Source organism: Hemiscyllium ocellatum, chromosome 17 (genome assembly GCF_020745735.1).
Source record: "Hemiscyllium ocellatum isolate sHemOce1 chromosome 17, sHemOce1.pat.X.cur, whole genome shotgun sequence".
NCBI classification, from domain to species: domain Eukaryota; kingdom Metazoa; phylum Chordata; class Chondrichthyes; order Orectolobiformes; family Hemiscylliidae; genus Hemiscyllium; species Hemiscyllium ocellatum.
Genome location: NC_083417.1, coordinates 62,484,432 through 62,499,423, shown reverse-complemented (window position 1 = coordinate 62,499,423; position 14,992 = coordinate 62,484,432). Strand labels below are relative to the sequence as shown.

Here is a 14,992-nt window from a genome sequence, read left to right as displayed (position 1 = left end):
TCTATAGACTTACTCTTGTTCTCTTATTCAATTCCCATAGCCAGAGATTCATAGAGCATAGAATATCAAGCTTATTTTTAAAAACCCATGATATTTACTGTAACCACAGATATCCAAAATGGTCAAATTCAGGGTACTTTAGTTCAGTTCATGACCAATTTAAAACCTCAAACTTGGGTGATACAGAAAACACAAATTAAGGAGTTTGTTTTCTTTGACAAAAGAACCATAGAATACTTATATTTGCTCAATGTTTTTATTCTGAATAAACAAAAATTACAGTACTTGTATTAATCCAGACACACTTGCATACAATGCCAATAACTCCATGTTTTATTTATTTTGTTAACTTGGGTCTTAGAATGGTAGCTGTCATCAATTGGGTACATCACATCATCGCACCAACCCCACACAAACAAGTCAACTGACTGATACACAGTTAAAATGAAGCACAGTTTTGCACTACACCATGCACTAGACTGTAGCAAATGGGTTCAGAAAAAATAATTTAATTTGCTTGGCCAATTTGGATAAACAAACCTTAATGAAGTGGGTCACTCACAGTGATTGCGTGGGATCTGCGAAGGATAAAGTTCCATTACTTACAAGTGCTTTAACACAGCCTCTGTTACTAAAGCAGCAAATATGTTTCAATTGAATTGTAATTAGTTGTCAGGAGCAAAATTTGAAAAAGTCATACCCCATGCAGATTTTTTAAAAAATTAAAATCAACATGCAAGGGTTTTCTTTTAAATATTAGCCAACAGAAATTTTCCCTTAACCCTTTGAAAAGGGTTGAATGTTGTCTGGATCAGATTTCCCAATCTGTACACTGCAGTACTTAATTGACTGGATTTAGCATCAGGTATACAGCAGTTTGCCTTAGATGAAAGTTGTAATGGAACAATTTACCATATTACTGCAATTAACAACTGTACAATTTGTAAACATTCTCATGCTTTTTCTTTTGGCAAGCGCTCCAACCACTTGTACTTCACATACTTTTCCCTGCACACGGTTAAGCATATTTCCTAGCACCCGTAGTTTTTTTTTCCAAACAAAGTTGTAATATTTTCAGCCAGGCCATAGCCCATATCATATATACAAAGTGTAGTTTTTTGTGGCTACCCCTGTCTTCTTTCTACCCATTGGTATGTCTTCAGCTCCTTTGCTACACTGCGATTGTGTCACCTGCTATAGCCCAGGCCCACTCTGTACAGTTGTATTTTTTTGTATGGCATTTGATAGATTGTCTCAACAAAATTTTTTGGAACAAAAATCTAAACTATTCAGTTTTTGTTTTGTGAATGATGTGCCTGCACAGCTCTCTGTATTCTCTCTTGGATCCCATACATTTCCAGCAATTGGTTGTAAAAACGTGCACTTTGGTGAGTGTGGCATTTTTGAAGCCTCCAGGGAAACACCGTCTGCGAATAAAAACACTGGTCAGCATCAGCCCAGGACATGGAACTGTAGCAGAAACATCAAATGATACCTTCTGTGCTCAAGTTATTAGCTCCATTCCAATCAAGTTAGTTAAACTTCTTTAGAATATCGTACTGCTGCTTTATTGTTACAACCTGTCGTAGGTTATAATGGCACTCAGCATCACTTTGGATAGAGTTCTCCTTTCCACCAAGTCTGCCCTGCTTATCCACAGATCATTCTAATATTAAGGAACACAGTACAGCCAAGACTGATTGTGTGAACAAGAGAGCAACTCAAGGCATCAAATAATAGCTAGATAATTCATCTGAATCATTACCAGAGAATGAGCAGTTACAGGGCACATCTGCCCAAAGACACCAACAAAGTTTGAATTTTACAAAAGAGACCTGGAATTGATTAGAATCAGCTGGAGATAAGACAGTGCGACTTTAAACAGAGGTTGGATTAAATAAAAAAGCACGTACCCAACGATGGACTGTTCATGAGCAGCTCAGAACCTTGAGCTCATTATAGCTTTTCTTTTAAAGATATTAACTGCATTTGGCAAATTGGATAAATATTTACAGAAACAAGATGGGGAGAAAGGACAACACGAGGAAATCTGGTAATTGAACACATTCTAGGTATTTTATTACAATACAAAAAAAAATATAAATATACAAAAACATTTCAGAACCAAAATATCTAGTAAGTTGTAATTCTCTCTGAAACATAAATGGAAATCTAAAATAAATGGATGTAGAAGAGTGTTGCCACTGGATTTAGGGTAAGCCATGGTCACCTGTGTAGCTGCAGTCACAAGTTCACATTCCCAGACTGTGATAGCTCTTCTTTGCCCCATGTCTCCCCTGTAAAACCTGTAACTCATCGTCTTGCAGTATGAATTGTGCTGACAGCAGAAAGATTCATCGTACAGCTGCAGAAACACTGGGCACATGTGAGCTGTTACTCCGAGCACCATCCGAATGCTCCTTGATTATTGGATCTGAGATGGGTAAGGAATGACAGGAATAAACAAATCAGTTGAAATAACTGCTGGCTGTCAATAGTGATGCTCCAAACCAACTACTGCAACCCATAGTCAACAGACTTGTTAACGAAACTGCCGTGGGGGATAAAATGACAAGACAGAATCTTCATATTTCTGAATTGCCGTTAGAAAAATACTACACGTCAATGTAAAGGGAGTATCCTTAATAGCACCAACAACAAATAGGGAGGCAATGACAAAGTATTCAGAGCCACTTTTTAAAGTTATATTCAGATACCAACAGGGTTTCTGACAAACCAATGGATCAATATTCATGGACTCCCAAGAAAATGCGATATACTCCTAATATATAAAAGGGCAACAAGAGCTTTAGGATACTTTTCAGAAAACAGGTACTCGTTTTGTATTACTCTGAAATTGCTCCATGCGCACTCCATTCCCAGGTGGAACAGTTAGCCAACTGAGTGACAGCCACAATTCACTCCTGCCTCATATTTCATAGTACAGGTACACAATCCTTTATCCAAAATGCTCAGGAGCAGCTGTTTTTGGAATTCTGAATTTTTCAAATTTCAGAATAAGCGTCAGTTCAACAATGAAATTCTTAAAATATCTTACCAAACAGCAGACTCTGAGTAATGGACGGAGGCAGAATTGAGGCCTGCAGTGCTGGGCCATGCCCCCCCACATCGAGTGGGTGTGGAGTTAGGTCAACTATTTGCACACCAAATAACCTTGTTAATGAGATAAAAACTTCACAAAAAAACTTCCGATTTTGGAGTTTTTCGGATAAAGGGTTGTCTACCAGTATTTTGTGGCTGTTTCTAGTTATCTGAATGACACTGACAGATCACTGACCTGCCCAATACTTGTTACACACCAGTTTAAAATCAGTCCGGGTGCACAAAGGAAGACTGACTATTTACTGCCTTCTCCAAAGTGGGGGTGCTGGGCAAGTTTTAACTCAGTGGGAACTGGGATATCTGGAAAGTGAGATAGGGTCACACTCTTCAATAAGTGTACACCATTGTTGAGTGGGTAGCACACACACCCAAGTCAGAAGCTGTAGATTCCAATCCAACACTAGGACTTTGGCAAATAAAAGGCTGACACACCAGTGTGACATTGAAGGATTCCTGCACAATTGGAGGTGCTGTTTATAGTTAAGATTTTAAACCAAGGACACCTGTGCTTTCAGGGGGATGTAAAAGAAATCTGGCACTGATAGGAACAAAAGTTATGTTTTTTTCCCAATGTTGTGTCCAATATTTACCCCTCAATTGACATAAGAACACACAACCTCATCTTTACCACATTATTGTTCATGGCAGTTTGCTGCATGCTAGCTGGTTGTCATGTCTAGTCACGACTACAGCTCAAAAATATTAAAACATTAAAGAGCTTGGAAGTAACTGGTGCTTGTAAAAAAAATGCTATAGTTATGCAAGTCTATCTTTCTTCTGATTATTTGCTCTCACTACAACAGCATCGTCAACTGAATTTGTGATCTGAATAGAGGGATGGGACAAAGTATGAGAAACTCCCCTCTCCACCCAAACGAGAAATAGTAGTATAACCAAAGAAAATAGATGACTGCCATGAATAACCCTGAGCTTAGACAGAACTCTGTAAAGCTGCAGATCAATATTCATGCTCATACTTACAGAAGTATGGATGCTCCATTGCTTCCTTAGCTGTAAGCCTCTGCTGATGATCATAGCGAAGAAGTTTGTCCAACAAATCTAAGGCCTCCGGGCTGACCAGGTGCCGATTCTCACTATGAATGAACTGCTCCCAGCGCTTTCGAGAATGTCTGAAGAAAAGTGGGTGATTCATTAGAAAGTTTATAGCTTTAGTTGAAGTTAATGATGACACTGACATAACTTATTCGAGAATAATTAAGACTTGCAATTTAGTCAAAAAAAAGACTGCATATGACGCTTTGTAACTTGCAGTCAAAGAACAAAGTATTGCACAGGTACTGACAGGCCTTTGGTCCACCAAGACTGCGCAAACACATGATGGCTTTCAAAACTAAAAAACCTTTGGCCTTTACACAAGTGCATATCCCTCTACTCCCTGTCTATTCATATATCTATCAAGATGACTCTTAGTTGTTATTGTATCTGCTTTTACCACTTCCTCTGGCGCACCACTGCCCACGTAAAAAACTTGCCTCTCAAATCCCCTTTAAATTGCCTCCTTCTATTTTAAACCTATGTCATGTAGCAAATGACCTTTCTACCATGGGAGAGAGTGTCCCACTATCCGATTCTATCCATGCCTCTAATAATCTTTTAAAAAACTTTCATTAGGTCAATCATCAGCCTCTGACATTCAACAGAAAACAAAGTTTGTTCAATCTCTTCGATCACGGCTAATACCCTCCAAACCAGGCAACATCCTGGCAAACTGCTTCTGTACCTCTACAAAGCCTCCACATCCTTCATGGGCAACCAGAACTGTACGCAATATTTCAAATAAAGAAAGGCTAGACAGATTGGGACTTTTCTCACTGGAACATAGGAGATTGACAGATGTTATAAAGGTTTATAAAATCATGAGGAGTTTACATCAGAGCTAATAGGAGGTGTCTTTTCCCTAAGATAGGAAATTTCATGAGTAGGGGGCATATGTTTAAGGTGAGAGGAGAGAAATTTAAAGATATGAAGGGCAATTTCTGTTTCAAAACAAAGTGATTCGCGTGTGGAATGAATTTCCTGAGGAAGTGGTGGATGCGGGTACAGTTATAATACTTAAAAAACACTTAGTTAAGTACATGAATAGGAAAGGTTTGGAGGGATAGGGACCAGGAGAAGCCAGGTGGGATTAGTTTAGTTTGGAATTATTGTACAGCACGGACTGGTTGGATTGAAGGGTCTGTAGACAGAGCTGCAGCCTGACCTGCCAATTTTTAAACTCTGTGCCCCAACCGAAGGAGAGTATGCTATGTACCTATTTGACTACCTTATCCATTTGTGTTGCCACTTTCAGGGGAACTGTGGACCTGTATGCCTAATACCCTATGTTGTCGCAACTAAGGGTTCTGCCATTTACTGTGTAGTTCCCTCCTGCATTAGGTCTTCCAAAATGCATCAACTTAAGTTTGTCCAAATTAAAGTCCATCTGCCATTTCTCTACCTAAGTCTCCGACCTATTTGTATCCTACTGTCTCCTCCAGCAATCCTTAATATCTGCAGCTCCCCCAATCTTCGTGCCATCCACAAACTTAATAATCAAACCACCTACATTCTTCTCCAAATCATTATTATATTACAAACAGCAGGGGTCCCAGCACTGATCACTGCGGAACACCCGTAGTTACAGATTTCCAGTCAGAAAAACACCCTTCCACTGCAACTCTCTATGACCAAGCCAGTTCTGTATCCATCTCACCACAGATCCCATGTGACACCACCTTTTGCATAAGCAAGCCATGATCTTATTAAATGCTTTGCTAAAGTCCACATAGACAATATCTGTCACCGTTCCCTCAATCACCTTTGTCACTTCCTCAAAACTACTCACTCAATCAAGTTTGAGGTGCTACCTTCCTAGAAAATCATGCTGAATATCATTAAGTAGTCTATATTTCTCCAAATGTACATAAAAAGCCTGTCCCAAAGAATCTCCTCCAATAATTTCCTTACCATTGATATAGGGCTCAGTGGCCTGCAATTTCCCAGATTATCTCTGTTGCCCTTCTTAAACCAACATCTTAAACCAGTCCTCTGGACCTCTCCCGTAACTAAAGAGGTTTTAAAGATTTTCTTCAAAGCTCCAGCAATTTCCTCCTTCAGCATTCTGAGATAGATCCCATCAGGTTCTGGGGACCTGTCTACCTTAATGCCTTTTAAAACACAACACTTTTTTAAACATTGACATTTCCCAGAATATCAACTTCTGAGACTCACCATCTACTACATCCTTCTCCTTTGTGAATACTGATGTAAAGTTTTCATTAACGACCTCACCCACTTTGTTTGGCTTCACTCAAATTCCTTCCTTTGTGCTCAGGTGAACCTATCCTCGTGTTTCTTTTATACAAAAAAATCTTGAGATGTTCCTTAATCCTGTTTGCCAACATCATTTCGTGGCCCTTTTTAGCTCTCCTAATTCCTTGTTTGAGTTTTTTCCTGCTACCTTAGTATTCTTCATGGGCTTTGTCTCCAGTTTCCTAAACCTTCTTTCTTTTTACAAAACCCTCAATTTCTCATATCACCCAGGATTCCCAAACCTTACCATCCTTATCCTTCACTTTCACAGGATGATGCTGGTCCTGAACTCCAATCAACTGGCCTTTAGAAGATTCCCATAGGCCAGAAGAGGATTTACCCTCAAACTGCTGTCCCTGTCTATATTTCAGAACTTTTACTATCGCAGTAGTTAATCTTCCCTCAAATTAATACTTTTGCCCGAAGACTACTCTTATCCTTATCCATAAGTTATTTTAAAAACTTACAGAATTATGGTCACTGCTCTTCCACAAACCTTGATCACCTGACCAGGCTCATTCCCCAGAACCAGGCCGATTAAGTTAGTTAGTTTTTGTTTGAGAGTGTTGGTGGGTTTGTGTGTTACTAGGATTCCAAGGGGTCTTAGTAGTCTGGCTGTTATTTCTGAAATTTCTTTGATGTATGGTAAGGTGGTTAGGGTTTCTGGCCAAACACTCTCAAACAAAAACTAACAAACTTAAAAGACCCAGTACAACCCATGGACAAAACCAACGTCATCTACAAAATTCCATGCAAGGACTGCCACAAACACTACGTAGGGCAAACAGGAAGAAAGTTAGCCACCAGGATACACGAACACCAGCTAGCCCCAAAAAGACACGACCCTCTCTCCCTCGTAGCCCTACACAGGGATGAAAAAACCACCATTTCGACTAGGACAACACATCTATCCTGGGACAGGCTAAGCAAAGACATGCCAGAGAATTCCTAGAGGCCTGGCACTCCAACCACAACGCCATAAACAAACACAGATCTAGATGCCATCTATGAACCCCACAGGAAATGAACAGGAAATTACATCACCACAAACCCTAGGAACCCCATCCAGGAGAAAGATATAAATAGAAAGCAGGAGACAACAGCTTCGCTTCACTTGGAGGTCGCCACTGATGATGTTACCTAGCCAGGTAATGAAACGTCTGGATATCAAACCTACAGCTCAGCGAGCAAACCTACATTCTAAAGTATCAAATTTCTTGCATTTGTTCTGGTGAACACAAGACAAAGCTTCAACAGCATCTCCTGCTATAGCATTTTCAAGCTCTGCATTACTAAGTGACAATGTATCATGTTTTGTCCATATAGTGAATTTATAAAATGTACTATTCTTCATTAAATGAAGAAAATTGACTAATTAAATTTAGGTTTTTCCTGCATCCTTACCAGATCTGAACAGTAATCATTTATTAAGAAGGAATTTGTTCCAGTGGACAAAAGTGTGCTATGCTATCTTAAGGATCATCTTTCTTAACTCTCCACTCCATAAGAGTTTACAGAACCCAGACTGATGGCTCCCGATTTCTCCAAGTCACCATTTGCCCAAAATTTAATTCAAATTCAGGAATCATGTCTAAACATTTGAAGCCCTAACTCACTTGATCATACAGATTTTTCTGAAATGAACTTTTCAGTACTTCTGTCTTCCCTTGCAAAAGATGTGCACTTAAATATCAGGTCACAGGGAACAAGTGCTTCAGGTTAACAAATATTTTTAATGATTAATTTTAATTCTACTACTCACTGGCCCAAAGTATCATTAAATCGAGGATCCAGTTCAATGTGATATTTCTTGAGGTAGTCAAACAATTCATCAGTTCCTAAAACCTTGGCAATACGAACAAGCTGGAAGATAAACATGGAATTGATTTAATTTACTGATGCATGTAATGATGATCAGACCAATGTGATCCATCATTTACCAGCTTTCAAACAGGGTCACTTGGAACCATGTAGCACAGCTGACAATATTTACTTCAATGGCAAGATAATTATATAGCACTCCGCAGTATCTCTAGGGAGTCAGTGGTTTGAGAAAATAGCCAGAACCAATAAATTTTTTAGTAAAAGAGAATTTCATCACCAAATCTGTACACAGCTACCATTGGTCCAAATTGATTTTCTTAATACAGAAATCTGAGAATCAGGTTAGTCAGTAATCAGTTTTGAGAATGAAACATTGTGGATGAAAATGGAACACTGTAGGTAAGATGGGCTTCAGGCTGATTCCACAGGTCGGTGCAACATTGAGGGCTGAAGGGCTTGTACTGTGCTGTTTTATGTATGTTCTATAAACTATTAACCTTTGGCTCAGTGGTTAGCACTGTTGCCTCAGCACCAGGGTCCCAGGTTCGATTCCAGCCTCGGGTGACTGTCTGTGTGGAGTTTGCACATTCTCAGTGTCTGCATGGATTTCTCCGGTTTCCTCTCAGTCTAAAGCTGAGCAGGTCAGGTAAATTGGCCATGCTAAATAGCGTTAGGTGCATTAGTCAGAGAGAAATGGGTCTGGGTGGGTTACTCTTTGGAGGGTTGGGCCAAAGGGCCTGTTTCCACACTGTAGGGAACCTAAACGAATGTAATCTAATCTTAGCTAGATCATACAACACCTTCAAAGTCAGGAACTGCCTGGCAAAACTAACTGTGATCCAAAAACATTCCTTTGGAGCTACAGAGAAGATAGTAGCTTTACATCCAGCAATGTTGAGGAAGCAACCAAAGAATGCTACAGTTGAGCCTAAACATTAACACAGGGTCACCATGGCTCAGTGGTTAGCATTGCTGCCTCAGTGCCAGGGACCCGGTTAGAGTCCCACCCTGGGCAACTGGCTGTGTGGAGTTTGCACATTCTTCCAGTGTCTGCGTGGGTTCCTCCAGGAGCTCTACTTTCCTCCCGCAGTCCAAAGATGTGCAGATCAGGTAAATTGGCCATGTTAAATTGCCCCATAGTGTTAAGTGCATTAGTAAATAGGGAAATGGTCTGGATGGATTACTCTTCAGAGGGTGGGTGAGAACTTGTTTGGCTGAAGGGTCTGTTTCCATACTGTAGGGAATCTAATCTAATCCATATTCTGACCAAGACTTCCAGGTTTCTCCCTTCTATCCTTCTTGGTGGGAGTATATTTGAGTACAGGTATACAACAGTCTCCCACATAAGAGAACTCCTTTGCCTGCAACACCATAGCTCACCCAATGCTTCAATATTTTTAAACAGCAATTGTCAGGATTTGTAAGTATTTAAAGTAGTCAACTTGGAATTAATCTCATAACACAATATTCAATAAGACTAACATTCGTAACATAGAGCCCTAAAGTGAAAGATACACAAACCCCTTGAACAATTTTAGAATTTAATATTTAGATGTTTTCATATGAGTTGAGAAGTGTGCTACTGGAAAAGCACAGGAGGTCAGGTAGCAACCTGAGTAGGAGAATCAACATTTCAGGCATAAGCCCTTAATCAGGAATTGTGGAGGGGGGGGGAGGGGGGTGAATTAGGCAGAAGGGGCTGAAAGATAAATAGGAAGGTAAGGTTGGGGCTGATAGCTGGGAAGGCGATAGGTAAATGCAGGTCTAGGGTGATACCATTAGGTCGGAGGGAAGGGTGGAGTGGATAAGTGGGCAGGAAGATGGACAGGTAACACAGTTCAAGAGGTCGTTGCCGAATTGGAGGGTTGGATCTGGGATGAGGTGGTGGATGGGAGATGAGAGAGTTGGATGTTGATACCATGTGGTTGGAGGGTCCCAAGTCGGAAAATAAGGCATTCATTGTCCAGGAATCGGGTAACTCGGATTTGGCTGTGGAAGGCCACCCAGGACTTGCATGACCTTGGAATGGGAGAGGGAATTGAAGTGGTTGGCCACAGGTCAGTGGAGATGCTTGGTGTGTGTGTCCCAGAGATGTTCCCTGAAACATTCCGCAAGTTGGCATCCTGTCTCCCCGCATCAGGAACAATGAACACTGTAGATAATGTGTTTAGGTGCTGGAAAACCAGATGTAGAAGGATCCTTCGGGGCCTGGGGGGGTGGGGGTGGGTGGGTGAGGAGAAGGTGTGGGTGCAGGTTTTACACCTTTTGCGAGGGCATTGTTGACCATGTGAGAGAAAACTGCGGTTCTTGAAATAGAAGGCCATTTGGGATGTCCTGGAGTTGAATTGCTCTTCCTGGGAGCAGATGCAGAATTGGGGAAAACAGTAGAGCCCAAATCAAAAGATCTAATAGCATAGAACTTGAAAATCAGATTGCAGTCAATAGGGAAATCATGCTTGACAAGTACATTGGAATTTTTAAAGGATGTAACAAGTTGATAAGGTGGTGCCAGTGGACGTGGTTAACTTGAACTTTTAGATTAGGGAACCAAATATAATATTCTCAAGCGTGCAAACAATACAAAACTGGGTGGAAGGGTGAGCTGTGAGGAGGACAACAGTATAATTTGGACAAGTTGAATAGGTAGATAAATGCATGGAGGAGGAAGAATAAATTTTGATAAATGAGATTGTCCACTTTGGAAGCAAAAACAGGCAGGCACATTGCTACTTGAAATGGCGATAGACTGGGAAAAGGAGTAGTGGAACGAGACCTGGGTACTCTTGTATACCAGTTGTTGAAAGTAAGTATGCAGATGTGGTAAATGGTCTGTTTGCCTTCACAGCCTCGGACATGGACAGCAAATGTGCCAGTTCGGCACTCAGCTCCAAGTCTGCAAGAGCTTCCATATATTTAATGAAAAACAAATATTGTCAAGTCCAGAAAAAAAACTACCTTTCATCACACAATCTGTCCAGATGCAAGAAATGCATTGCTAGAAAGGGAAACAGAAAAGCTAAAGACTCACGTAGTTTTCCCTAACCGTGAATTCTCAGAGAACTAAACAACTAACAAAATAACAAGCAATTACTTTTCTTCAGAAGTCAGTGAAGTATCAGGTCTGAAGGAAGGTTTATGAAACCAGTCTTCAACTTTTGAATTGCCTGCGATAAGATGCATGGGTTGTTCATTTTCCAAAATAATTGACTTTAAATTGAAATAAAACAAAGAACTGTGGAAGCTGGAAATCTGAAACAAAAGCAAAACCTGCTGGAGATACTCTCAAGTCTGGCAGCATCTGTGGAGAGAAATCAGAGTTAATGTTATAAGCCCAGTGACCCTTCTTCTGAACTGATAGTGGTTAGGAAATGTGGTGGTGGGGTGAGAAAAGGAACAAGCGGATGACGAAGATGGAGCTAAGAGTGAGTGAGCAAGAGACAGTCAGCAAGGCAAAGGAGTGATGCTCAAGAGAAAAAAAAACTGATAATGGGGACCATAAGTAAGTGAAAATGAGGTGGTTGTGCTAAAAGCAGCCTATGTCATAACAGGGCCTGTAGGTGTGCAGGTGGGTGAAGGACATGGAAGGTGGTATTCAGGTTATAAAACTGAATTTTGTGCAAAAGATAATACTGATATAAAGAAAGTTTTCAACCCTGTATTAGAGTTTGGAAGATAATCAAATGAAATTACTAAAACTGTTGGTAAATAACTTCAAAACAACGAACAGGCCTTTCAAGCCTGATCCTTTACTGACTTCTGATGAAGAAATTCATGATGCAATTGTATTGACTCGTTGCAACTAGATGCTTGCTCTACTCTGCGAGATATCCAAGATAACAGCTCTAATTTATTGTTTTAAGTGTCTGCTGATTTTCAGCCTTCATCTTCTTACAGCTATTACCATTAGATGTCCAAAACTTTACCTGATCATAATTATCATGCCCATGGAAGAAAGGTTCCTTGCGGAATATCATGCTGGCCAACATACAGCCCAAACTCCACATATCCAAGCTATAATCATACATCTGTAAAAGAAAAAGGGTGCAAAGGGACTGGTGAGTCTCAGACTTAGGTATCAAAAGATCTGTATCCAAACAGTTATATTAAATCACAAGGCAAGATATCTGTTTTAAATGACAGCATTATATCTGCCCTATTTAAAAAATACATATGCCCCATATAAACATGTCTTGCTCTAGTTCCTGTATTTGAGACGGGAAGGATCAAAATAGAAAGATGTTATCCAGTTGAAGTACATGATTATATCTCAGAAGTTAAGGGAAATGCTGGAATATATTCTTAAGGAAGCCCAAACAATACATTTAGAAACTCAGTGTAATCAGACAAAGACAACATAGAGTTGGAGAATATAGTAAGATTTTCTGAGCATGTAACAAATATGTTAGAAGACAGAACATATTGAATACCTATTTGAAATTCAAGTAAGGTGCCACAGAAAGATTAATATGAAATTTAAGAGCTCAGAGATTGGGGCAATATATTACTATGGATGGAGAATGAGTTAACAAACAGGAAGCAGTCAGTCAAGTTAAACAAGACTTTCAAAAACTAGTGCAGTGCTTCAAGAAACAATGTCTCAGCATTTATAATTAACATTCAGTGGTTTGGATGAAAAAACCACGAGTAAAGCATTAAAGGTCGTTGGCAACAAAGTTGAATGTGAATCTAAATGGTGAGAAGGATATAGAGGAGCTCCAAAGAAATATAGACAGGTTGAGTGGACAAGACAATTGCAATGGCACAGAGATAATGTTACTGAACACGTAATCCAGAACCGCAGGTTAATGCTCTTGGAACATGGGTTTGATTCCTACCATGGAAGCAGAGGGCACTGAATTCAGTTTCAAAAATAATGAATTAAGAAAACGTAACCACTGATGATATACATCTGATTCACTAATGTCCCTTCTGCCATCCTCACCTGGTCTGACGAACAGATTCTGAATAGATCGAAACCAAACTGCAGTGGGTATAGGATAACTCTTAACTGCTGTCTGGGACATTTATGGATAGCCTTACCAGCAAAGGGCATGAGTGAATAATTCTTTACAAAAGGAGCATAACATGGGGAAGAGTTTAACCATTTTGCTGATAAAATCAGAACAGCAGTTTTTTTTTAAAATTAAAAGGCCTTGAAATTTTTAACCATTAGTGTTCAGAAACTTGGGTGCAATTGTACAAGGAACACAATTTCCATTTGCAAACACCACAAGCAATCAAGGTGGTGAATAGCATGGAGGTCATAGTCACTGGAATGGACAGCACAATTTTTTAAAAAAGCTACAGAATTAGGGAACATTCATTTAAGATAGACATGCAAATGACTTTCTCTCAGTAGAGAATATATGGAATGCTCGAACCCAGAGAATTATGGAGGCTAATAAATGAACGCATTTAAAGAGGAGGTACAGGTAGATAGATATTTGAAATAGAGAAATTAAGGGCTATGAGCAGCTGGTATGAAAGAGGGTTGAGGCCTGGAGCAAACAGCTATGATCTTACAGAATATAGTGGGGCAGGTTCAAAGGGGCTGAATAGCCTACTCCTACTCCTGTTTCTAATATGTACGACTGCACTGGACTTTTATGAGACCACATCTGGACGACTTTGAGCCATTTAAGAGGAAGTGCATACGTTAAGGGAAAGCGTACTTATTTTGGAGGTGGTACAGCCGAGGCCACTGTGTTGAGAAGGTTGTTTAAAGATGAGAAGTAGAGTAAATGGGGTGTAGATTTGAGGTTTTGAAGAATGAAAGGTGATCTGTTGTGGTTCTGTTCGCCGAGCTGGAAGTTTTTGCTGCAAACGTTTCGTTCCCTGGCTAGGGAACATCATCAGTGCTATTGGAGCCTTCTGTGAAGCGCTGCTTTGATGTTTCTTCCGGTATTTATAGCGGTTTGTTCTTGCCGCTTCCGGGTGTCAGTTTCAGCTGTAGTAGTTTGTATGTGGGGTCCGGGTTGATGTGTCTGTTGATGGATCTTCTTGCCATTTCCGGGTGTCAGTTTCAGCTGTAGTGGTTTGTATATGGGGTCCAAGTCTATGTGTCAGACACATAGACTTGGACCCCATATACAAACCACTACAGCTGAAACTGACACCCGGAAACGGCAAGAACATCCATCAACAGACACATCGACCTGGACCCCACATACAAACTACTACAGCTGAAACTGACACCCGGAAGCGGCAAGAACAAACCACTATAAATACCGGAAGAAACAGCAAAGCAGCGCTTCACATGAGGCTCCAATAGCACTGATGATGTTCCCTAGCCAGGGAACGAAACGTTTGCAGCAAAAACTTCCAGCTCGGCGAACAGAACCACAACAACGGACACCCGAGCTACAAATCTTCAACCAGACTTGAAAGGTGATCTCCTTGAAACCTACAAGATTCTGCAGGAGCTTGATAGGATAGAGGGGGTGGCTGAAGAATCGAGAACACAGGGTTAGACCCAGGATAAGGGATTAATGATTCAAGATTGAAATGAGAAGTTTCTTCAATTAGAAGAGAGAGAGTCTTTCAAATTCTCAGCCTCAGTACATTGTAAATGTGACATGGCTGAGCAAGGCTGAGAGAGATATTTTTGATCAAAGTATAAGGGGAGCATGCCAGAAAGGGAGACAGAAGATCAGCCATGCACTAAACAGTGGAAAAACCTTGAAGGGCTTTACCCAACAGAGCTTCTATTTCATGTTCTTTTTTCACTGACAGC

At 40.4% G+C, this 14,992-nt stretch overlaps 1 protein-coding gene across 2 annotated transcripts in view; it reads right to left on the bottom strand.

Annotated features, from left to right (window-relative positions):
* Positions 1–273: 273 nt before the first annotated feature.
* Positions 274–14,992, bottom strand: part of csnk2a2b (casein kinase 2, alpha prime polypeptide b) — a 65,104-nt gene continuing 50,385 nt past the window's right edge. For both annotated transcript variants that reach the window (XM_060838234.1, XM_060838235.1), the window contains exons 8-11: positions 12,183–12,284; positions 8,198–8,298; positions 4,105–4,253; positions 274–2,434 (exon numbers count right to left, since the gene is read on the bottom strand). In XM_060838234.1, the coding sequence (XP_060694217.1) occupies positions 2,355–2,434; positions 4,105–4,253; positions 8,198–8,298; positions 12,183–12,284 (432 nt within the window). In that variant the 3' untranslated portion in view covers positions 274–2,354. The remainder of the gene's footprint in view (positions 2,435–4,104; positions 4,254–8,197; positions 8,299–12,182; positions 12,285–14,992) is intronic.